The 24539-nt window shown below is 40.9% G+C and overlaps 1 protein-coding gene across 1 annotated transcript in view; it reads right to left on the bottom strand.

Annotated features, from left to right (window-relative positions):
- LOC124416957 (ALK tyrosine kinase receptor-like) overlaps nucleotides 1-24539 on the bottom strand; it is a 251107-nt gene that overhangs the window by 159352 nt on the left and 67216 nt on the right. Inside the window, exons 2-3 of the mRNA XM_046939073.1 lie at nucleotides 18985-19104; nucleotides 9028-9192 (exon numbers count right to left, since the gene is read on the bottom strand). Coding sequence (XP_046795029.1) covers nucleotides 9028-9192; nucleotides 18985-19104 — 285 coding nt within the window. The remainder of the gene's footprint in view (nucleotides 1-9027; nucleotides 9193-18984; nucleotides 19105-24539) is intronic.

The raw sequence follows: 24539 nt of genomic DNA, 5'->3' as shown, positions 1-24539 counted from the left end.
GAAATGAGCAAACAAGATTTCCAAAATCAACAAACCTACACAGTTATCCATCTCATAGCCTGTATAAATACATACCTACTGTATAAACAAACACACTGTCCTGCAGTGAGATGATAATTTGCCTCTTTAGAGCAGGCTCATTAAAGAGAAATAACATTGCAATAACAAAGCACAAGTGTAGTACTAATGAGAAGAACAAGCTGCAAAATGCTAAGAACATCTGGTCTGTTTCTTGTTCTGACAGAGCATGAGTTGGAAACTGACCATCATAAAAAAAAAAACCCTGTTTTTCTCTTCACAGCTCAACGGACTCTGAAGCAAGCTTTTCTCATGTATGGAAGTCACATATTCCTATGGGGCTGTGTTGTAACGCTTCTAATGTGTATGTGGCCAAGTATCAAACTTTAAATATCAAGTAGAGCAGCCAGAGTTATTCACTATAAATTACGATTTGAAAACCCTTTCTGTTTACAAAGAGCTTGACAGTGACCCCTATAAACCCATACATCTCTCATCTGCAATACAGTCTATGAATAATTTTGAGCCTACGCATTATTTCCAGATCTCACTTCATTCTCCCAGTATTTCACTTGCGTGCAAGGTAAAAGATCAGCTATGTACCACAACAGCTATTCCTACTGATTCAATAGCTAAACCTTAAAGAGGAAAGTAATTAATAGATAACTGAATTCCTCTCTCTTCATACAAAAGTACAGAGCTTTAAAAATCTTCATAGGATATCTGTAGTTTATCCGAATGCTTATAAATAATAGGATGACTTCATATTGCAGCAGCATCTTTCTAAGGACTACCTGAACATCTGGATTGAATCTTTATTGACTAGGATGAGCTATATTCTCATCCAACAGTAAAGAGGAATATGCAGTAAACATTCACATCCCCAAGGCTTTTTTTCCCCAAAATTTGGGATATATGAATTTTTTTTTCTTCCAATAAAATTGAAGTTATTCTGAGAAGAAAATGCTGCTTTGTTTTAAGAAATAAAGAAGCATAAGAAATACTCTGAAATCTTGCTTAGAAGATACATAAGATAGATCAGTTCTAAGACATGAAGGCATATCCTGAAACCAGTCAGGATTAATGCAAAGGGAAGCATTCTGTCTGACATGAGCACAACTACTCCGTTCAGCTGTTTACCAGGTGAAAACACACAGAATACCTTCTTCAAATATACAGAGATTTTTTCAATGTTTAGTGGAATCATAAGTGCTAGCAGTGGGGTTTTTTTCTGCTAAAGAGTCCAGCACAATAAATAAGTTCAACTAATTGCTTCTTGCAAGCCCACATTGATTTATACACTTTCGTAAATAAAGTGATAATCTGAAAGAAAATATTATTCATTGTTATCTTCCTCATTTTTCTTTGTCTGAGTGATCATAAATTAAGTCAACAACCATTTTATAACCCTGCAGTTCATTATCTCCCTTTGAGTAACATGCTCAGAGCCTCAGCCTTGCTCCACTTCAGTAATAATTACAAAAATCAAAACCAAATTAATGCGCACATACACGTTTTAGAACTTACATAAGAGCTTTTCAGTGGATTGGGGGCTGACTGGGACACTGTCATCTCCACCACTTTCCCTGTCCTTCTTCATGAAACTTCAACATACATTTTCCATTAAAAAGTTGCATCAGCTCATGTTCACATTCTCAGGCTGGCTTACTTCTCTCTTCATTCTTATTTGAGGCTGTGGTCATGCCTCCCCAGCTGATTTCTTTATCTAAAACTTTTATTGAGTAACTGCATATTTTCATGGGCGTGAAGGGGGCTGACAGGAAAGATAGGGAGGGACTTTTTATAAGGGCATGTAGTGACAAGGTGAGGGGAAATGGCTTCAAACTGGAAGAGGGTAGATCTAGACTGGATAGCAGGAAGAAATTCTTCACTGTGAGGGTGGTGACACACTGGAACAGGTTGCTCAGTGAGGCTGTGAATGTCCCCTCCCTGGAGGCATTCAAGGCCAGGCTGGATGGGGCTGTGAGCAGCCTGGTGTGGAGGGAGGTGTGCCTGCCTATAGCAGGGGGTTGGAACTACATCACCTTAAAGGTCCCTTCCAACCCAAACCATTCTGTGATGCAACGAAATATTCAGATAACAGAATCTGCAATTAACTTAACTTATTTAGTACCACAAGACTTAAATGAGGAGCAGGCAGCCCTTTCACAGAAGCGGGCAAGTTTCCAATCCTTCGTGTCTAAAACTGCATTTACATTTAGAAACACACTGACACTTGGTGACATTCAGTTGAGCACAGATCTGGATCTAGTTTGTGCATAGTGGTTTTGGGTCTCGTAGCTGGTTCTTCCTTAAGTACACAAGATCACCTTTGCACTGTGGTTTCTCTCCCTCTTCCATGTAAATTCTGACTCAGAAGCAAGCCACCACTGCACTCCTAGATCAGGGACAACAGTTTATGCGCTCTAGGTGTCCATGGGCAACACAGCAACCTGATGGTGCTTCTCTGCACAGCAAGAAGGTTGCAGGAGAAATGAATTCTCAAGAGGCATGCTTTCTGATGCATGTTAGGCCGCCTGCTGCTCAGAGCTGTCTCCTAGTGGCCCTGTAGTACAGAACACTGGTTCAGAACTACAGAATGTATGGCTGGATTGACCCATCACAGGTTTTTTGGAGAGGGAAAAGGCCTTTCCATTTGGGCATAACAAACACATACAACCATACTGCTGCAAAGAGCAAGTTCTCCAGTCCACTACCTCTGTCACTGTTGCCAAAAACTGCATATTCTAACTTGCCTCCCTAGGAAATATTGCCACAGTTGCAAGATCTGCAGTTCCCCACACTTCATTACAATACACCGCAGAATGTTTGCTGGTATAATATACTATGAGGGATCATAAATAATTAAGAATTAATCACACTTGTCAAAGTAAATAAATGCATTCAGTGATACAGAATGCATGAATTTTTTATAGCATCTTTTTGCTTATTCATGAATAAAAAGTTTGAAAGCCTAGCAATGGATTGACTGCTCATTACAATACCTACAGTCTTGATTCATATACTAACATGGTAAAGGCAACATCGACAGCGGCTGCCCAGAGATAGCAACAGGAGCAGAGGCCAGTGGGAGAGCACCTGAAGAACAGCACAAAGAAATGCCAGTCGGTAAGCCAGCTTCCAGATGGGCTCAACTTCAACACCTCGACACACATGCACAGAGCATGGGAAATAAACAAGAGGAACTGGAATTTTTAGCCTGGTATTGGGGTTAGGATATCCCAGATCTCAGTGACATGTGGTAGGATGGCTCGTAAGCCCAGAGTGCTGAGATGGATGGCTACAGGCTTTTCAGGAGAGAAGGTCAGGGAAGTAAAGGAAGAGGGGTAGCCCTCTATGTTAGGGAAGGTCTGGACTGCATTGAGCTAAGCAATGGCAATGAATGGATCAGGTACCTCTGAGTAAGAGCCAGGGAAAAGGCTCACAAGGGAGATATTATATTATACTGTGTATAGTTCTGGGCTCCTTGGTTAGAGAAAGACACGGAACTACTGTAGGGAGCCCATTGGAGGGCTGCAATGATGAGGGGCCAGGTGCATCTCCCTTGTGAGGAAAGGCTGAGAGATATGGGGCTGTTTGTCCTGGCGAAGGAAAGACTGAGAGGGGATGTTGTCAACACTTACAAATATCTAAAGGCCAGTTGTCAAGAGAATGGGACAAGGCTCTTTTTGGCGGTGCTCAGCAACAGGATAAGGGACAACAGGCACAAATTGGAACACAGTAATTTCCATTTCTTTACTGTGAGAGTGATGGAGCACTGGAACAAGGCTGCCCAGAGAGGCTGTGTAATCTCCTTCTCTGGAGATATTCAAAACCCACCTCTGCAACCTACTGTAGAATATCTGCTTTAGTTGGGGAGCTGGACAAGATGATCTCCAGAGGTCCCTCTCAACCCCTAACATTGAGCCTACAAAAAAGCTTGAAGTTATTAGTAAGTGAAGATGTGTTGGAGCTACTGTCTGCCAGCTAGGCCCTTCACACCACTCATTCTGTCACTCACTGGTCCATTTAACAAGATAGCAGGGAATGGAGAAGAATTTTTGCACAGAATTTCGCAAAAAACCCTACAAAGTACCTTGACGGAAACACTCCTACAGATTTCTACAGACAGTCCTGCAATTCTACCTCCCAAACAGTCAATATTTTTGCATAACAAATGCTTTAGAATCATTTGCAAGGCTTTAACAAAAGAGCAAGTAATATTATTAAGCACTTAAATAATGACTTCTCTCCACCTCTACAAATTTCTGAAACAGTGCACCTCTCTCCTCTTTCACACAGGAAGAAGGAACTGGGCAGAGGATAGGGGAGGAACACAACACCACTCAAAATCTGCCAGCACAGACTCAAGGATCCATCAACTTCAGGCATTTGGCCCTGAAAACAGACAGGTGTAGATACATAGGAAAGAATAAAAGGACAAGGAGAACAAACAAGGAGAACAAACAGTTTTACTTCTCCAGACTAATCTCCTGGCCCTTGGGGATATACTGCACAAAGACTACAAGCCAGAAAAGGAATTTCATAGCTATTTTTCATAGCTATTAACTCTTTTCCTTCCTTGCACATATCCTGTCCATTTGTGAACACACAGAAGTCTTTCAGCACAAACAGTTCCACGATTCTACTCTACATTACATACTGAAGGATCTCATTTGGTTTTATTTTGAACCTGACATTTTCTAACTTCACCTGATGCTGTTCGATTCTGTTTTAGAAGAAATAAGGAATCACAGAATCATAGAATTGCTAAGGTTGGAAAAGACCCACAGGATCATCCAGTCCAAACATTCGCCCTTCACCAATGGTTCCCGCTAAACCATATCCCTCAACACAACATCCAAATGCTCTTTGAACACCTCGAGGGTTGGTGACTCCACCACCTCTCTGGGCAGCCCATTCCAGTGCCTGACCACCCTTTCAGAGAAGTAGTATTTCCTAACATCCAGCCTGAACCTCCCCTGGCACAGCTTGAAGCCATTCCCTCTAGTCCTATCACTAGTCACATGAGAGAAGAGGCTGACCCCCAGCTCACTACAACCTCCCTTCAGGTAGTTATAGAGAGCAATAAGGTCTCCCCTGAGCCTCCTCTTCTCTAGACTGAACAATCCCAGCTCCTTCAGCCACTCCTCATAAGGCCTGTGCTCCAGACCCCTCACCAGCTTTGTTGCCCTCCTCTGGACACGCTCCAGGGCCTCGATGTCTTTCTTACAGTGAGGGGCCCAAAACTGGGCACAGTACTTGAGGTGCAGCCTCACCAGTGCTGAGTACAGGGGAATAATTACTTCCCTGTTCCTGCTGGCCACACTATTTCTGATACAAGCCAGGATGCCATTGGCCTTCTTGGCCACCTGGGCACACTGCTGGCTCGTGTTCAGTCTAGCGTCAATCAACACCCCCAGGTCCATTTCCTGTCCACAGTCTTCCAGCCACTCTGCCCCAAACCTGTAGCGTTGCCTGGGGTTATTGTGGCCTAAGTGCAGGACCCGGCATTTGGTCTTGTTGAATCCCATCCCATTGGCTTCAACCCAGCTATCCAGCCTATCCAGATTCCTCTGTAGGGCCTCACTACCCTCAGGCAGATCAGGAATATTCCTTCCGCGCTCATCCTTTCTGTTTTTTATGAAGTTTTGGGAGTTTTTAAACTTCTCCAAATTTTTCATACAGATCTTATGAAAGCCTAAGCTTTTATCAACCTTGCCATGTAGTCCTTTCAGTATCTCTTCTAGGCTGAGCAGCACTCATCAATTTAAGCACTCCTAAAAGAGAGCCATTACATACTTCGGATCATCCTTGTTTTGATTCCTTTAACAACTTTCCCAGATGTGATAAATTATATTTTGACGTATGGGAACCAGAAGAGAATTATTTATTCCAGATATAAGTGAGCCACACATTGATACAAGAGTATTATTTCCTACTTTCTACTCCCTTCCCAATAAATTCCAACACATTTCCTTCATGAGAACCAACTCATCAGCAGTTGCAGGTTTACTCTTACCCAATAATCAGCTTGAACGATTGCAACCACATCAGAATATACTCTTCTATATACCAAAATCAGACTGTTTAGCCCACCACTTCAATTCAAATAATCTACATCAAATTTCGCCTTCCACAACTGTCTGGTTAAGCATGCTTTTTCAATTTTTTGCAAAGCAGGCTTCCACTTCCCAACCCTGAATTATTTAACATTGCCACCTCAGCATCTATCCCTGTTTGGGAGATCAGTGGTTTGTGCGACAACACACACTGAACATGTCACACGAGCACTGTGCTCAGATATGACCATAACCAAATGCTGAGGCATTTAAAACTTGTTCTTCCTTGCTCAATTCATGATGATTTGTTGTGATTCTTAGACACTGAGCCATGCCGTGCTGCAGAGGGCAAAACAAACAAAACAACCTCACAAACACAAACAAAACTAAAAGAAACATGAAACTCCTTCCAGTGTTTCTCTTCAGGAGATCCATCAATGGTTTTCTGCCAAACCTTCTGTATAAAAGGTATATGAAGCATGATGAATCATACTTAAGTCATTTGTCTCATCAGTGTCTTAACATGGCTTGATAGCCAAGTGATGAGGATTACCTAAGTCATCTTAAAAGCTAGTTACCTTATCTGTTTATCTCTGTGCGTTACTGTCTGTGAAGGAGATGAAATGAGATTGAGATAATTGGAAGTGCAATTTGCAGGAACCAGTAGGGGTTGGAATTACTTGTGCTTAATTATTTCAGAATGAAACAGACCGCACAACTATCTGTGCCAAGCAGCTGTAATTAAAGTGATTTAAAATAGAGAGATGCTAGCTCCAAGTGCTGATTTTTTTAAACGAGGTTTTACATGCAAAGACTTTAGTCATCTATGAGTTGCAGACCTACAGTTCTGTAGAGGGGCTCAAGAGAAAATTACCAATGTTCAACATACTTGACAATTATTAAAAAAAAACAAACCCAACAACACACACAAAAAACCCCACTACCCATCCCAAAAGCTCATCCCAGCACCTCATAAATCTAAATCCACCAGAATGATGTGCCACTGGGTATGTAGAATGAGAGCAAAGAGCAGAATACAAACTCCTGCCTATATTCCAGATTGAGAAAGGGGATAAAAAAGCTCCAACAACAAAAAAGCCAGGAGGCTAAATACAAAGGTATAACGCTACTGAAGCATACGTCATCAGTGTGCAGCACCACAATGACCTGGTCAGGCCCTTCACTGGGGATGATAACTTTATCATTCACTGTTTTCCCCCTTTTTTCCCATTCCAGGAAAGTAACAACTGCTATTTTCAATCCAAAACAAACCTGTTTTAATTTCTAAATTTCATTCACAGACAGTTTGCATGAGAATTAAAAAGAAAAAAAAAGGGAAATACTTTCTCAGCAGCAGACATTGATTTACCTCAAACTTTTACTTAATTGTATCTTTGTATCAAGAAATTTATTATGTGTATTCCTGTTCTCTGATGTGAAGACTGGAATATATTTGCATGTGGCACAAATACGGTCCATCCACAGAACCCACTTAAATGACTCAGTTTGCTGATGAATCAGCGTTCAAACAATGGGCTGTGACACCTTGGAAATTAATTTATAATAGCTTTCTGGGAGAAGTACTGTCCTCTTGATAGAGATGAGAAAACAGAATCCAAGAACAGGAACAAAGGCTGCACTGAAACTTCTCCTTAGTGTTTGCCTGAATATAAAACCTGTTACAAGCAATCAGACTAAAAGTCTGCAAAGGCAAATGACATCCTGGTGCTGGCAAGTAATGAAAGGATCTGTCACTTGTAGATCTCTGGGAGAAAGGCTTCTTGAGTCCAAAGACGTAAACAAACACTAATGAATGTATTCTGCAAGAACTCATCCAACTCTTCTTCAATCTTATGCATATTTCTGGCCTCTGTAACATTAATTTATACATCTTATTATCACAATTTATTCAGATATAACATTAAAAAATATCTCCTCTTGCCTGTTCTATATCTAGCACTTTTAACTTCATGGCTTCCTCCAAATTGCTCTTCAGTGCAAGAGCTCAAATTTCTACCGCTGCAGACAGAATAAAGTTTTTCTTAGTGTGGAATCTGTTCCACAACTCTGATAACCTTTGCTATCCTTCCCCATACCCCTCTGTTCCACATTCCTGGATAAAGCTTGTAGCCCTAACTCCCCCTCCTTTCTGCTCCTGCTCCAATCTCATCGACACCATCCCAGCCCCAGAAGGAGAGGTTTCAAGCAGGTGTTACTAACAGCAGAAGTCTTAAGAATTTTCTGCTTTTCTAGGCCTTGGAGGATAAAAAATACACCTAACAACATTCTTAGAATTTAAAATATAAATGAACTATACTGCTGTTCATGGATATGATTATAAGCAGGAAAAATAATTCCAAAAAACCCCCATCTTCTTCCAAGAAGAAAAATCCATTATATTTCTTTCTTTTAACGCTTCCCAGCTCTCATTAAAGAGAAACATAGATCTTGTCTTCAACATATATATATCTTTTATTTTCCTCAGCAAACTGAAAACTTAAGCCCTGGACACAAAGATATTATCTGCAACTATTTGCAAAGTCGCTGGCAGTAAACTGCACTTAGAGAAAAGGTAAAAACAGACTCAGTGATGCAATGCATCTCTTTCAACCACTGGATGACCTTAAGCACAGGCACCGTAGGACTATTCTCATCCAAATACTGTTTGCTGCATACATCAGCCTGATTCAACCTTTACATAATACTACGTTTGATGTTCTGCATCCCTTATACATCCTGCAGACAAAAGCATATACTTCATACACAACGTGACTGTCTTTGTTTATCACACTGCATTTGTTTCTCATGCTGTTTGAATTCATTGACTGCTGCAGCAAAAGAATTACAGCTGAATAAAGTATTTTAAAAGGAAATGTTTGGCTGGTTGGTTTAGCAGCTTAGCATCAACCACTCCAATGGAGGCATGATACAGCTGTGTTCACTTTACCTTTTGGTGTATTCTCAGAGTGATCTCTCTCTGGTCCACCCGGGATGTTCAGCTGTGAAATATCCTCTGCACTCACTCTCAGCCAGGCTTTGTTGGGGCTTTCCTGATCTTTCGAGGAAAAGGAATATTCCAGCTCACAAGGAGTCTCAAAATTGCAATCAAATACTGGAAAAAGAAAGCAAACACAGAACATATCAGGTCTATTCAGTTAGGGTTCTTCTGTGCTGGAAGGTAAGTATACATGCACACATTTTTTTAAACGAGTTGTAGGAAAGTCGATAGGGACAGGCGATAATATGTCCGAAATGGACCATACTAAGATCCATTAGCAGATGAAGAGAAGGGCCCAAAAGCCAGTAACTTTGTACATCCTAGGCACGTGGGACAGGCTGGGAGTTGCAGGGACTTCATCCTGCGAACTGCTGTTCTGACTCCCCGGGTTTGTAAAGCTTCTGTGCAGTGTCAGAAGCTCAATCTGCTGCTGCACACTTTAACCTCCAGGCAGTACCGCCAGCATTCGTCTCCTACAGACATTTCTTTCGGAGATGTTTCTCTTTCAGAAAAGAATTATCCTGTTGCTGTAGCTGTGAATCGTTTCCTCCTGTCCAATCTACTGTCAGACCATAATACAAGTTGCTTAACACAATATATATTGATAGCTTGAAGTTTACTTGCTTCTAGATGACCAGATTGCTGAATTTCCTAGAACGACCAGTTTACTTTTTCTTTTCCTGTCAGCACTAAACACAATGCTCAGTAACCAACAGAAACTATTTCTGAGCTCAATGTTCCTCAAAAAGTGTTTTTAAAAGTAAAAATATATATACACATATTCCAGTTCCTTTTTGGAGCCTTCTACAATGTCTGCTGTGGAAGTGGAACAAATAATCTGAATCCACATTGGTAAAGTTAACCAATATTTTAGAACTTTAATTACATCCTCTATTAAACACCCGATTTCTTTGTGTGCGCACATTTTTGTACTTCAGGCTATTCTCCTGGTGACACAACATCTTGTAATCTGGAGGTTAATACCATTGCCCTCCATATAATTTTTCCTGCTAATTCATCTTTTTAATAGCAAACTGGAAGGAGCACAGTCCATTTTTCCAGTTTACATTTGATTCTTTTTTTTCACAGGATGGCTTGAGTTGGAAGGGTCCCTAAAGCCCCCCCCAGCCCCAACCCCTGCCGTGGGCAGGGCTGCCCCCCAGCAGCTCAGGCTGCCCAGGGCCCATCCAACCTGGCCTTGGGCACCTCCAGGGATGGGGCACCCACAGCTCTGGGCAGCAGTGCCAGGGCCTCACCAACCTCTGAGTAAAGCATTTCTTCCTAACATCTAACCTAAATCTCCCCTCTTTTAGTCCTTGTCCTACGACTTCTTTACATGGTCTGACAGTGAATCTCCCTCCTCTTTATAAGCTTCCATCAAGACCTTGAAGGCAGCAATGAGGTCTCCCCTGAGCCTCCTCTTCTCCAAGCTGAACAAGCCCAGCTCCCTTAGACTTTCTTCATAGGAAAGGCACCCCAGCCCTCTGAGCATCTTCATGGCTTCCTCTGGACCTGTTTCAACAGCTCCACATTTTTCTGATGCTGGGGGCCCCAGCACTGAACACTGTACTCCCAGTGGGTCTGCAGCTCTGGTCAGGTGAAGGCATCAGAGCGTTGGGCAGATGGTGCAGTTCCACCACCTTCTCTCCCTCCTTCCCAACTGGAACTCCAGCCCCTGCTCTAAGATGAGCACTCATCATTTTGCCTCCTAGATCCAGTAGGATGAATGCCCTTCATCAGTGCAAACAGCTATGGAGCAGCCCCCAGCTGTTGGATATATGCATTTTGTTCCCTTTTGCCCTCCCACACCCCGTGTCACCCCCCACCTGAGGTGCCATGCCCTGAGCAGTCGTTGCTGCCAGCCCTGCCCACTCTGCTCAGCTCTGGGGTGGGTCAGCAGCACCCAGGTGCTCCTCATCGCACACAGCTGTTTTACATTCACACAGCATTTTCACTGCTTCACAACACCATGGAAACCCTCCAGTGTAAGGAATTCATACACAAGGATCTTACACGTCTTTAAATTTGAATGCACATGTTGCTACTTGCTTTAGGTCTCCATCTTCTCCATATAAATTTCACAATGCACGAAGCATACCTCTGTTTAGGCAGCAGGGAGCAGTCGATACGTTTATGCTACAGCGTTTGCTACCATAATATTGTACCCAAACTGCAGATGACTTTTATCTCTCGTCCCCTGGTTGTTCTTTATAAAAATAAAAACAAAACTAACATTTGTTTTAAATCCACAAAGCATTAAGGCTCTAGTAAACTTTGCACTAAAGCCCAAATGGGCAAAAGAGCAGTCAGACACTGAGCTATGAGTTACAGGAAACACTGTTTGTAGAGCTGCAGAATACCTTGGGTTGGAGGGGACTTCTAAGCTCACCCAGTTGTTGTGATGCAGCTGAACGGCCTTTAAAACACGTTATTCTTTGACAGAAGAGGAAGCTGCTTGGTTTGTACATCTGAAGAGTGTGCTCTATTTAATGAAAACATACTTGCATCTTCTAAAGAACTTGATAGTCCTCCCACTCCCCTCCCTACACCACCAGAATAGCTGCTCTCTTCATAAGCTCTTATTTAAATTAGTCTCATATCAGACCAGAATTTCAGTTCTATTGTCCTATTCAGTATGAGGAAACGATGACAAAGAAATGCTATGTCTATGCAAATAGAATTCACTCTCCCAAGTCTAACATTAGTCAACTTCCCACCACTAGGCTTTCCATCTCACATAGTATCCTCCACTGTAGACAGTGTAATATACTTTATATGAAAAAAGCATTACGTGAGATATTTATTTTTCCACTGATCAGCTGCTCTTGGTGTAGTAGCTGCTGCAAGCCCATATAAACCACATCCCCAAATACAGAACCATCCCAATATTTCAGTGACTTCCACCAACTACCTGTCATTTCTTATGCCTCTCCCTATGAAAGGTCTTTCACCTTCCTTTGTGACTTTTTTCTTAACAGGTTTAAATGCAACACCAGATGCCTGGCAAAACTCACAAAGTAGCCATTTACCTCTAGAAGGTGAATAAAAGCTTTTGAAATACACCCTGTAAAAACAATCCCTGCTCCAAGAATCTTTTGCACTTCCATCCATTTTCAGCAGATGCTGGAGAGCCGTTTAACTTATTAAAGTCTATCTTACCATTGTTACACTTTTAACGTGATACTTATAATCCAATCAAGGTAAACACCTGTTTAAGAAAGGTTGTAGACATAAATTACTTTAGTTTCTGGTATACAAGAAGATACGGGACACCAACCATAGACTGGAAAGTAAATTAAGCCACTATCTGACTGAAAAGCCAGTGGAATCTGTGCATGCCTGATGATGTTAAGAGTCTTGTGAGTAATTCAATTTATGTTAATCAAAGTAGCTATCAGCAATAATTTGAGCACAAACAACTAAAATATCTGGCAACTACATCTGCTTTAATTAAATGGACTGAAGTTTTCTGGTAAACAAGTGACTTAAAATAGTAGTATAAGCAATTTTCCAAAATAGAATAATCTGCAGAAAATATCCTTCTACATTGCTGCAGGTCAAATTTGGATCATTCGCTCTTTGGATCCTCTTAGATCTTTTGTGCAAGCGTGCATCACAATAGTGTGCCTCGTTTAGGATAAAAATAATTTTGAAGAGAAACACAAACTGCCTGTACTTTTAAATAAACTATGCTGATTGTTCTTTCTATGGCTGCTCAACAACAGACTAAATTTACTTGTTTTAAACCAAGTCCTCTTTCAAACACCAAAATCTTACCTGCAAGTACTTTCCTCGTAGGCTTCTCCTTTCAGGTTCAACATGTCCTTTTCACCCCCAGTCTTCCTAGTCTCACCAATCACTCTCTATTACTCTCACCTGATCACCCTTTTGAGACAGCGTGTTTGCTTTCTTACCTCACTGAGACAGACAAGGGAGAGAGCAGAGCTGCTCTGTTCTCAAAAGGACGAGCTCGAAGATGTACATCCTAACTGGAAAGTAATCAGCTTAAAACACAGCTAATTTATCCTATGCCTACAGATATAAGTGCACGATGTAGAGGTCACTTACACTGATCAAAATGGGACCAAAACTTTTCTCCTGGGCACACTTCATCAAACACCAACAATCACAGCACCAGCAGTATAGAAATGGGTAAAATATTCTTTCAAGGAATGTCTTTTTATACAAATATTGACAGATATTCCTTGTAGAGGAGACATAATTTAAATTGTATAGTAGAGATGTGCTCTGCTGAGTGAGCTTTGAGACCTCCATCAATACTCACTAACCTCTATTATACTCATGTTATGATGACTATAAGCTTTTAATTTATGACAAGGAAATGACAAATTGATTTTCCAGTTATTAATCCTAGGGACAAAGCCAGTTCCTTAAGCCTTTCCCATTCCCTCCGAGTAGAAAAGAGCAAAAGGCATTCAATCTAGTTTCGATTTCCCCATCAAGCCATTTCTATCCACCAATACAGAGGTACAGGTATGATAAGGTGATGCAAGGAAGCCTGCAGGCTCCGAGGTGACCTGATAGCAGCCTTTCAGTATCTAAAGGGGAACTGCAGGAAAGAAGGGGACAGACTCTTTAGCAGGGTCTGTGGTGACTGAACAAGGGAAATGGCTTCAGGCTCAAAGAGGAGAGATTTAGTTTGGATATAAAGAAGTCTTTTACAGTGAGGGTGGTGAGGCACCGGGACAGGCTAACTAGTGTTGTGTTTGGGCACCTGAGGCATTAGCCACGGCTAGCAGATACCTGCACTGGCAGTGACCGCCTGGCCTTGGGGCTGCTACCTCTGAAGACGAAGAGACGGCTACTGGAGATTTCAATACTCGAGCTTCTGAGTCAAGCATGGGGCACTCTGCTTTCCTCCTCAGGGAAACCAGTGCTCTCCTAGCGCTGGGAGCTTTTAAATTAACTCCCCCTTAGTAGGGGAGAGCCACAGCTGGATGGACCGCATCTTAGAGAAAATTACAACAATCAACCATTCGTTTATTAGTTAAGAGAATCTCAAAATGACAGCATATTCTTTATATCCACCCAGTTCCTCAGTGCGCATCAGGGGCTGAATCACCAATATCTTTGACAGCTGCTTTCTTCGGTGGAAATCAAGCTACAAAAAAGAGAGCCAGGACTCCTTTATCAATCAATTATAAGCACAGTCTTTCAAGACAGCTACAGAGAAAAAAGCAAGGAGGGGGTGTGGGCAATAGCACAGCCAACAACAGCTCTCATTTTCATTCCTCCCGCAATAAAAGTGACAGAGCTCATCCTCCACATGAGAAATATTTGTCCAGCAAGTCTCCCCTGCATGCAGCAAGGACGGTAAGTGAAAGTGCACTTCCAGTGCTGGTTCTGACCCAAAGACTGAAGTATGGACTAACAGTGATTGTTAGAAAACATGCTCCAGTTGGCACAAAACAGAAGTTGGATTAACTGTCATATTTTGACAACTCATAGAAGGGACCTCTTGCATGAAGTTTGAGAGATCTCTAGAGAAAACGAATACTTGAGCGACAAGGGGAAAAGACATTTGTTGCCTTGCTGCATGTTACTCTATTTACTGAAAAAACGTTGAACTGTCATTGCATATTATCTGCAGATGAAAAGAAAACAGTAACTAAAATAAGTTTATTTCTTCTTCCTTGTTTAGCAGAGCTTTCAGCATAGTTAGGCAGATGCTCCTTTGCCTGTGATTTTCCTCCCCATGGATTTCAGCACCATTACACACGGCAAAAAAGACAACCTGATCGTTAAACAAGAATTTATATGCATGTATATGGGGTCACAGCATCTGCTATTTTATATGAAGCAATTCCATTAATTTAGTGTTAATTGAAGTCTTGCTTTATTATATTTATACCACTATTCCCAAAACTATATTCGAATACTTTAAAATTGCAGAATGCTTCTTTTGAAAGTTAGGGTATATGTTTGCATTAAGGTGGTACATCACTTTTGCATTATATTATTATAGTAACATGGGATTCATTCATTTTTTCCTCTGAGACAAAGTATTATTCTGCTTATTCCTCTCCTGACTTTATCTCACCTTCCAAACTGGAATTCATTGAAACAATTAGTTCATGTCCACGCTTCACACTATGCCATGCTGAGCCATGTATGTCAGGTCCTGATATGTTTATCGTTCTGAAAATGCCCATATTATTCTGATTTGATACATAGAACAAGTGGCCACGGGAACATAACTGTAACATGCATTTTTCTAGCTAGTGCCCTCTTTCTCACTATCTTCCCTTTTGTTTGACAATCAAACTCATTGAATTTCCTGTCAGCAGTGTTTAGCTGGTATTCAACTCACGTGAATGAAGCAGTGTTTTGAATGTATGCATGAGTACTCAAATTCAGTGAGCTGCACTCAGTGTAACAGAGAAAAAAAATCATCCAACACCTCAGTGAACAGCTGCTGAGCATCATCTAGGCAAACAGAATGACCCCAAATTATTTCACAGTAAAATTAGTCAGATGTGGTTCTTTATCCAAACCCAATTCAGAAAATCATGATCTCTTCACAGAAAAGACTCCATTAGAAAGTGTAAAAACAAAACAAAACAAAAAAACCTAAACGTTCACCCTGTCCAATTGTTTTTCAGAAGACAAAGAGCTCTGTAAAATTATTAATAAGTTATTAATAGAGGGCATCTTTTAGATTCTGCTTTTAGTAGCCATTAAGTCAAAGCTGTGCTGACACAGCCTAAGAGAGGTATTTCTGTCTTTTGAGCAAAACTAATTCAGAACAGGCAGGGGACTCCAACTGCTACTGCAGGATCTGACAAAGAGATGTTCAGACCGCACAACAACTGCTTAAGAGAAGATTTAAAAAGCTAAAACCACTGCCAGCTTTCCATATGAGGAAGGGCTGTCCTTAAGCCTATTATCCTCATGACAACATGGTCTTCTTTCAAAATAGAGTTTTGATGGGGCAAACTTTGATTTTTTTCCACTTTTTGCATTTACCACCGTGCTCGTGTCAGAGTCCTGCACAAAGACTGGTGTTGCAGATTAGAATCATAGAATCACAGAATCACTCAGGTTGGAAAAGACCTTAAAGATGATTGAGCCCAACCATGACCTAACCATACCACCCTAACTAACAACCCTCCGCTAAATCATGTTCCTGAGCACCACATCCACACGGTTTTTAAACACATCCAGGGATGAATGGGGGTGTGTGTAGAGGATGGGGCAGAGAAGAGTGTACTAATGCCATAAAGCCTTCCAGGCCTTTATGGGTACCTGGAACCCCTGGTAGAGAAACATAATGGTTTTTATGGAGTGACAGTTTCTTATGCAATACCCATACAGAGGAGAAAATTATTAATCAACCAACCAGGACAAGAAATAAAATATGCTGTTGGGTGCAGTTGATCATGTAAGCCTAAGGACAAAGTTTCATCAGTGCTGCAAATGGGAGATTAATATGCTACAATAAGTCCAGATATGCAGAATGCATTAATAAAAAAAAAAGAAAGAAAGAAAGAAAGAACAACAACAACAAAAAAAGACAACACATGAAGTTCAAATGAGCTGGGAATTTATCCTGAAACGCAGGAGTAGTCTTTAAATCACTGTTTTCTTAAAGTCTTTCCTTTCTGCAAGGTAGGTGGATTATGCATCTCTGAGATAGTGGATGATTAATCAGTGCTTGGATAGAGACAAATCTAGAAATGTCAAGACAAGATAGGAAGAAGCCCTGTAAATGCTTCACTCTCAGTGCATTGTGTTGTGCCAGCGATTATCTTCTGGGACTGCTGCACATAGTTTCAGAGATAACATCAAGCATGTTCCTGTCAGAACTACTAGTGGCAGTCCATCAGAACGTTTAATTCTGAGTGGAAGAAGAGGGACCCTACATTTCAATTTACACAGCCTTTCAATCAAAGAAATTTATCCTTTAGTGGAACACAGGACAAAAGTAATTAAGACAACTTACATTTCCCACTTCAGCAATGTCAGTCAGTTAATTAGATGGGTCCCATCAGATGATTAGACAAACAAAGTTTTAATAGATGTTTTACCGAGCACTCGTTTTGTAATCTCTCTCATGCTGGGAACATTGAGGAAAGCTTCTGGCAGAACAAGAAAACACTCTGAGTAAAGGACTGTCAGGTTTTATTTCTGCTAACGGATGTGTTGTGTGAGTTTGGATTAACCACTTAATCAGAAGGCAGAGGTGGTCCTGGGACAAGTTTACTAGCCAAGGGGTGGGATGGTCTAACAGTGTCTCTAATATTGCTCTCCTGAGTACCTGTGTGACCTTCAGTGACCTGCTTAAAAGCAGAGAGCTGCTGAAAGGCACTGTCCACATCCCTCTCATGCCCATAGCAGTTCTGGACAAAAATCCAGATCTCTGGAAGATCTACCAACAGGTGCCTAAAGGCCTAATGCATTCGGAGGAATTAAGGGACGTTTTAAGAATTGCTATCTTGTGGCTGAATGATGTCCTGCTCCACATTCACCTATCAGTCTTCCACACGCTGCATATCTGAAGTGGCAATGATACGAGGCGTTCCAGTCTGAAAACCATGACTCCGAGGGCCACTGCTGCCCCTTGGATTTAGAGAAGGCTCTGCCAACCTTTGGAAAACTTAAGGTGCAAAGCTAGCAAAAAAAAAAAAAAAAAAGAAAGAAAGAAAAAAAAAGACTCTTGTCCCTCTTTACAATTCCCAACAGATTTCAAGATACCTTTCCAGAATTGCACCTTCTGAAGAAGAAAGCAGCTTACAAACTGGTACTTTCTGTAGTAAGAAGCAAGCCAGTTAAGGTTTTGGGGACTTTTTAAAAATAGATCATAAGGCAGAGTAATCTGCTCACCCAATTTTTTTGTAACACATCAACAAATTCCTGCCTTTCCTTGCAAAACAGGTGATTAAAATAAGGTAGAATTTGGTCTCATCCAACCAGGTGAAAACATAATAAATAATTTCTGCTTAGATGCAATGCATTTATCTCTGTGTAATGCTATCAGATAGAATCAATGCTTTTAGGTTTTAAGAACAAAGTCTTCCCTTAGAATGTTTTCTCTTTCTGAAAAATTGAAAGAGTTTAGGAAGAAGTAATAAAGAATAAATTAAAAATCATTCTTGCAACTTCTAAGAAAGCCAAGCGGAGAAAAAAGATTGTACTACTGTCCCTTCCAAAATGAAATTGGTGTGTCCTCATCGTTCAAGCAGATACAACAGCTAAGAGCAGATATTGTATGCCAGTGGAAAGAATATATATTGCACACATAAAAGGCTGCAACATAAATTTGAAGAAATATGGGCCTCCTTCATATAGGTAGGTCAAACTTTTCCCTCAAGCAGATAATTACAGACTTGGGGTGAGTAAATCTTATTAGCCTCTCAGCACCTTAACTCCTCTCATAGACTGCTAGTAGATATATAGTAGGCATATACTACTTCAGTGGCCGTGGTTTGTCAGGAAATATGTTGTACCAGAAAACAGATTAAAACAGTTTCCCTAATTTTGGAAAGAATGGAAGTTATGAAAGAAGATGGCAAGGAAAACTGAGTTTGGTATGCAGCACCTCTGTTTACATCACTGGATTCAAACACAGCACTCAAATATTACAGTTCAGGGCTCTGTTCTGGAGGCAGAAGGGCAGGCTGGGGTAGTCCAAGTCATCAGGCACCTCTTTGGGGGATGGCAATGGGCCAAGTCTAGCTCAGGATATTGGGGCCCCTGGGCTGATGGGCAGGGAAATAGGAGGCCCCAGGGGAGGCTAATAGGGACATTAAGACATATTAGTGCCCTCAGGGGCCAACAGTATGGATATTTTATCTTTGACTTTTGATTGTTTTGCTCTGCTATTATACCAATATCCTTAGGCAGTTAGTTACAGACTCTTGAGAAGAACTCATAAACAATACTTACTATGTCGTCCTCTATGGGAGAAGAAAGGAGATGTGTCTCTCATGATCCAGGTCAAGTTCCAAGAAGAGAGACCAGGAGGAAGAGGAGGACTGCTTGTTGGGAGATCCAGACTGCTTGGACCTTTCATTAGTAAAAAGAAAAAGAAATGTCAACATTATGTATGCCACACATGAAGTGCAAATATCAGCTTTATAGACTACATGCACTGAGCACCAATATTAAACTGCTCAGTCAGTTTTTCCTGCCAGACATGTCTGTAGAGGGAAACAGGACATAAATTCCTCTATGTAACAGAATTATCATCACCTAGAAAAAGCGTCAACTTTAATCTTACACAGATTCCATGCTCTCTTTGACCTTTCAGTCCCTCTCTTTATTTATTCTTAAAGTTTTGCTAGCATTTTGGCATCCTGCACATGGAAGAGGCAAATGTGTGCAGTTTCTGTTCAGTGATTCTATATATCTCAGAACAGGAGAGTGTCTGTATGAAACTGCATTACCTCTGCAAAACCAAGGCAATATTGGAAGTGCAAAAAGAATCTGAAATAGAACACACGGTCAACAAACAGAATTCTATGGGCTTTGGCAGTACAGATTTTTTCTGGGAATGTTTTAGTTGGTTTTTCTGAAGATTGTGAAATCTTCAGTACTCTCCTCTCATTTTTTGAGGACCTCGGGGGAAAGGTAGGATTTAGCTTTGTGGAAGTACCGACAGGCAAAACTTGGGTTGGGAAGTTTGATGCAATAAAATACACCTCTGGCTTGCTGATTTCTTAGAGAAGCCATGAAGAAATTGTAGTGCAGAAAGAAAAAAATAAGAAGTGAATTTCTGTTCTGTTGACATTCTTGTCAAGTAAGAATATTACAGGTGCTGGCATGAGTTCCTTTAGCTTAGGTGCAACACTAAGGTTTGCTGTAATAACACCAAAACAAAATGGTAACACCTCCCAGTAAAAGTTTGGTAAAACTTTCTGTAGCAAAAGGAATTAACTAACTTGAGTGATAATTAATTAATTCAGAGTGTTGAAGAATTTCCCTCCTCAATAGATAAATAATAATGGATAATAAAAAACCCCAACGTTTTAGTGGATAATATAAGCAAGGTAAATGACTGAAGCCTTGGCAAAAACATTGCTTTAATTCTGCTAAAGCTCTGCTTAGTGCCACTTACCTCTTCCACTAAAGAAAAACATGAAAATTCCAAGTGCTGGTTAAGCCCTACCTCATTCTCAGTGTAATTTCTTTTATAGGAGTCTTGTCACTGAGTAATGGCAGCAAAAAGAAGAGAAAAATAACTATTTTTATACGAGCACCGTAACTCTTGCTCATTGCTTTAAGCAATAATCTTCACGATAAGAATGGATTTCACGCTGTTTTGTAAGTCATTCTGAAGTAGCAAAAAATTAACATCCCTAAATGGCTCAGTGAGATCTGGCCTCTGTGCTGAGTTACAGTACAATTAGTAGATCTCCCCTGTTATTGACTGGAAATTAGAAAAAAGATTCATGCCGGTTATTTATGAAGGTAGGTTAAGAAACCTGGTGTCCTGTCTTCAACTGTGAATAACAAAGTAATAAGTAACAATGGTATAATCTTTATGTTGGATTTTCCTTCCTTAATGTGAAGTCATAGTTTAGACCTCTTTCAATAGCCCGATAGGGGCTGATATATGTAGATGTGACAAATAACGTCAGTTTCATTACAGTAGATGTGGTTGTTACTAAACCAGATTTTGTCCTACAAGTGTGCTTAACTTTGATGCTAATACAAAATAATACGTTTTTATAAAATCATAAAAATTGAGCTCCTATAGTAAGCTAGTTTTAAAACCAGTAGACATATTATTACACGTGTTTTCCTTGATATGAGATGTCTGACCAGTATCAATACCCATGTTATGTAATATCTCCATCCAATGACTCTCCAAAATGGGGAAAGACTAAAGAACTTTGCAAAACAAGAACTTTGAGGCCTCCTTAGCCCTGCAGGACCCAAGGGAGTGTAGATGTCATACAGAGCACTGATAGGGAGATAAGCCTTGCATTCAGAATCCTGTCAAAACTTAACACAGACCTGAGAGCCTACCCGCTCCCAGGGAAAAGCAATCTGAGAGGAGGTCACATGGTTGCATTCTTCTCCTTAATGCAGCAGCCACAGCACTCAGAATTAAATCACTTCCACTATCCTGATCAACCTTACCTGGGATTCAGCACCACAAGGGTCAAGGGATCCCCAAGTCCCCTGGCACTTTTAGAAATATGCCTCTGACAACCCTAATGCAATACACATCTCATTCTTCAGAACGCATGCCTACCTTCAGCCTCAACTATGTTTGTGTTCCCACCGCCACCAATTTACGCAGTATGCTGAGATAAAAAAAGCAAAGTTGAACATCTGAGAAGGTAACCCTGACACATGAACTTCTCCTCAATCAGCAGCAAGAGGTGCAGAAAAGATAGCATCAAAAATTAAAACTTTTTGTCTCTCTCGTTTCTTCTTAAATAACAAAATAGATTTAGTGCAATTCATTTAAACCTAATAACTCCTTTTTTTCTTCCTCCCTCATACTCCATAGGATTAATCTTGTAACTTCATCTCAAATGATTTGGCTGGGCTATTGGGCTGAACTTGAAGACAAGAAGATCGTATCAGAAGTTATGAATCCTTCCCAATTAAGTTATCTTCAGGGAAAGATGCTGTGTAAAAGGTTCTGTGTAGCCAAGAGACTACTCTTTACAGTGAGGAATTATTAGATTTCAGAGTGAGCTATAGGTTAGGTAAAGGAAAGACCTCTCTTATTCTACCTCCAGGGCATTCTATGATCAGAAATGTAATTAGAGAAGACCTGTATATCAGCTAAACAAATGCTCCTTGTGCAGCAAGGGTAATGCAAACCTTGACTACACTGTGGTCATCTCAACAGATAAAGGATTTTCCCTTCTCCAACACAATTAATATTGAAACCAAGAATGACTTCTTTTTAAATATGCTAACCTCCCATGCTGGCTGTCCGTGCCATGGTGCTCTATCACTTGTCAACAGTAACCCTAACCTTTAAAAAAGAATAAATGGATTAGCAACTAAAAGCTGACAGCCCAATTTTTAGTAGCCAGACATTTGGCAAGCTATAACAGATGTTTCTTTGATATTCCTGCCTAAAGGAATATCCAGGGCCAAATTCTGACCCAAGGCACTCAATCACAGCTAGGAACATGCACCTGAAGAGAACGTTTGACATTTCTGCTTTTAAACTTGTGCAAAGAAGTTTCCTTGGGGGATGTGAAATTCATTCTGCTCACCAAGATTTTGGTTTAAATAAAAAAGGTTTCATATGTACTGAAGTCAATCCTCCCAGCCACAAATTTATTAAATAAAATATTTATGTATTATTTTAATGAAAAATCTCTCTTTAATAGAATAAGCTTGCATGTTCTCAGGACCTACCCAGGTCCTTTTTAAATAAACTGGATTCCTTCCTCTGTCATCTCTCCCGGACAAAGGCAGGCGTATACCCAGTAATTAACATACACAGCTTTCTAAAGTTCTGTGTAGTGCAGAAATGGAATGGAATTTTTAATCAAAACACCCGTGCTATCTTTAACTAGAAAGTGCACCTTCATGTTTCAGAATATTTTAGCACAAGTCCTTTGCTTATTGCTACCTTTGGATATTGCTGCGTGCATAAGCTTTCTCACATCGCTGTGCTGCGTTATTCCCAGTTTCTCACTGCTAGTCCTCATCAAAGTTGCACTGTAGCAGCAAAACAGGATGGAAAGCTTTTTCCAAGAAAAACACTAAGAATATATTGGGAACCCATGCAGGCAACCCAGTATCTTCATGCTTAGGAAGTGCGTAGCTACCTTCGTATCTACATTTGCAGGAAGGTATGTTCTTACTGCTATTTGTGAATCTGAGGTGACAAGCCCATATTTAGCTGTCAGCTACATTTCAGACGTGCAATTCCTTGCAAATCTTACAATCAGATGCTTAAAGACAGCCTCCATTAAAATCTGGATTTTCCAGTCTCTGGGGAAGTCTGATGTTTTAGGAAAGCTTATTCTGGTTCTGCGTAAAAAGGAGCAATTTTCCCCAGAAAGGATACGACATAGTAATATCCCCAATTAAAAAGAAGGAGAGGGGGAGGTGTGCAATTCTACTCAAGACCAAGCCACCTCCTTGTCATTAAAACAAACAATAAATCGGTGGGACAGCTGACTGCCCCAGGTATAGGAAGCATGAGATCTGGAGAGATCTCTACATGCACCCCCAAGACACTGTGAGAAGAGGCAGCTCCAAGCCCTGCCTAAGACCAGCAGGGTTTTCAGGCTCTGTATAGCTGCACACACACACCCTAGGAGACTTTGCTAAAGGATTCTTGAGCTCCAGGCTCCAAAAAAGCACCAGATTCCAAACTGTGAGTGGAAAGGGATTCAACGATGGGAATTGTCTGAGAATTTCCCGTAATCTGACAAATTCACCACCAGTCCTCGCGATCACACTAACAAGTGCTCAAACAGCCTCTTAGGAACTTTCATGTTTTCCCCTAATCCCATTCACAAACAGCATCAACGAAGAGCCCTTTGCAATATCAAGGCGACCAAGCAGCATCAAAGCCAACAAGTAACTGAAGTAAGCGCTTGGTGAAGGACTTGTGGACTCAGCTATGCTCATAAAAGCTATTGTCTAAATGACACTCAGAAGCAAAAGTCAAATTCTGTCTCCAGAGAAGGAGGCAAAGGGCAACCCCTTTGCTCACAGCTGACTGCTCCGAATGGCTGCTGAGCTTTGCTTACACTAATGGGTGGATGTATGCCAGGGTTTATTTTTACAGACCTCTTCTAAGGTAAGAAAATGTTCACTGACAGTCTGTCAAGTTTATCTTTTTCAGTTGGAAAATATATTTAATAATGCATTACGTTGCAATGATTTTATGTCACACGGCAAGCCTGATGAGCACAAATAAACGATAGTATGTGTGTCACCAAACGCGCTCTGGAATGCTGTGGAGAAAAAATCTGCATTCAGCGGGCTATACGGCTCTGTGGGGACACTGAACTCAGTCAGACACTGCGTGAGGCACAGAAGTGATCAACTGCACTGACAGACAGAGCCTGATGGGTGAGCTTGGGAATAGCAAGCACTTCCTGCACGTGGAGCCTGTGTCATGAATAAAACTGTATTTAAAAGCCGCGTTTAAATCATTCTGGCCATGACTTTCTTTTTCTTTGCCTTTCGTAAGGCTCATTTAAAAACTTCTGTTAACTCCTACTAGGTTTTCTTTTCACAGGAAATAGCTCGTTTTGATAGAAAAAATAAATGTCTCAAAAGTGACAGATTGAGAAGACAGATGTCTCGTGGCCTCAATGTCTTCTACCAGCCAGGCAGTCCCTTTGACTGCCATATCTCATAGACATTCCTCGGTTCCAGGAGAGTCCATAGCAAGGCTGGGAGATGTGGTCAGCTCAATACCAGCAGATGTTGACTCTGGAAGAAGAGGAGCACGAAACACCCAAAGTGTGATTCCATAAAGATACTGTGACAGGAAAACAGAATTG

The sequence above is a fragment of the Gallus gallus genome, chromosome 3 (genome assembly GCF_016699485.2).
Source record: "Gallus gallus isolate bGalGal1 chromosome 3, bGalGal1.mat.broiler.GRCg7b, whole genome shotgun sequence".
NCBI classification, from domain to species: domain Eukaryota; kingdom Metazoa; phylum Chordata; class Aves; order Galliformes; family Phasianidae; genus Gallus; species Gallus gallus.
This window is presented reverse-complemented; position numbering and strand designations above follow the sequence as displayed.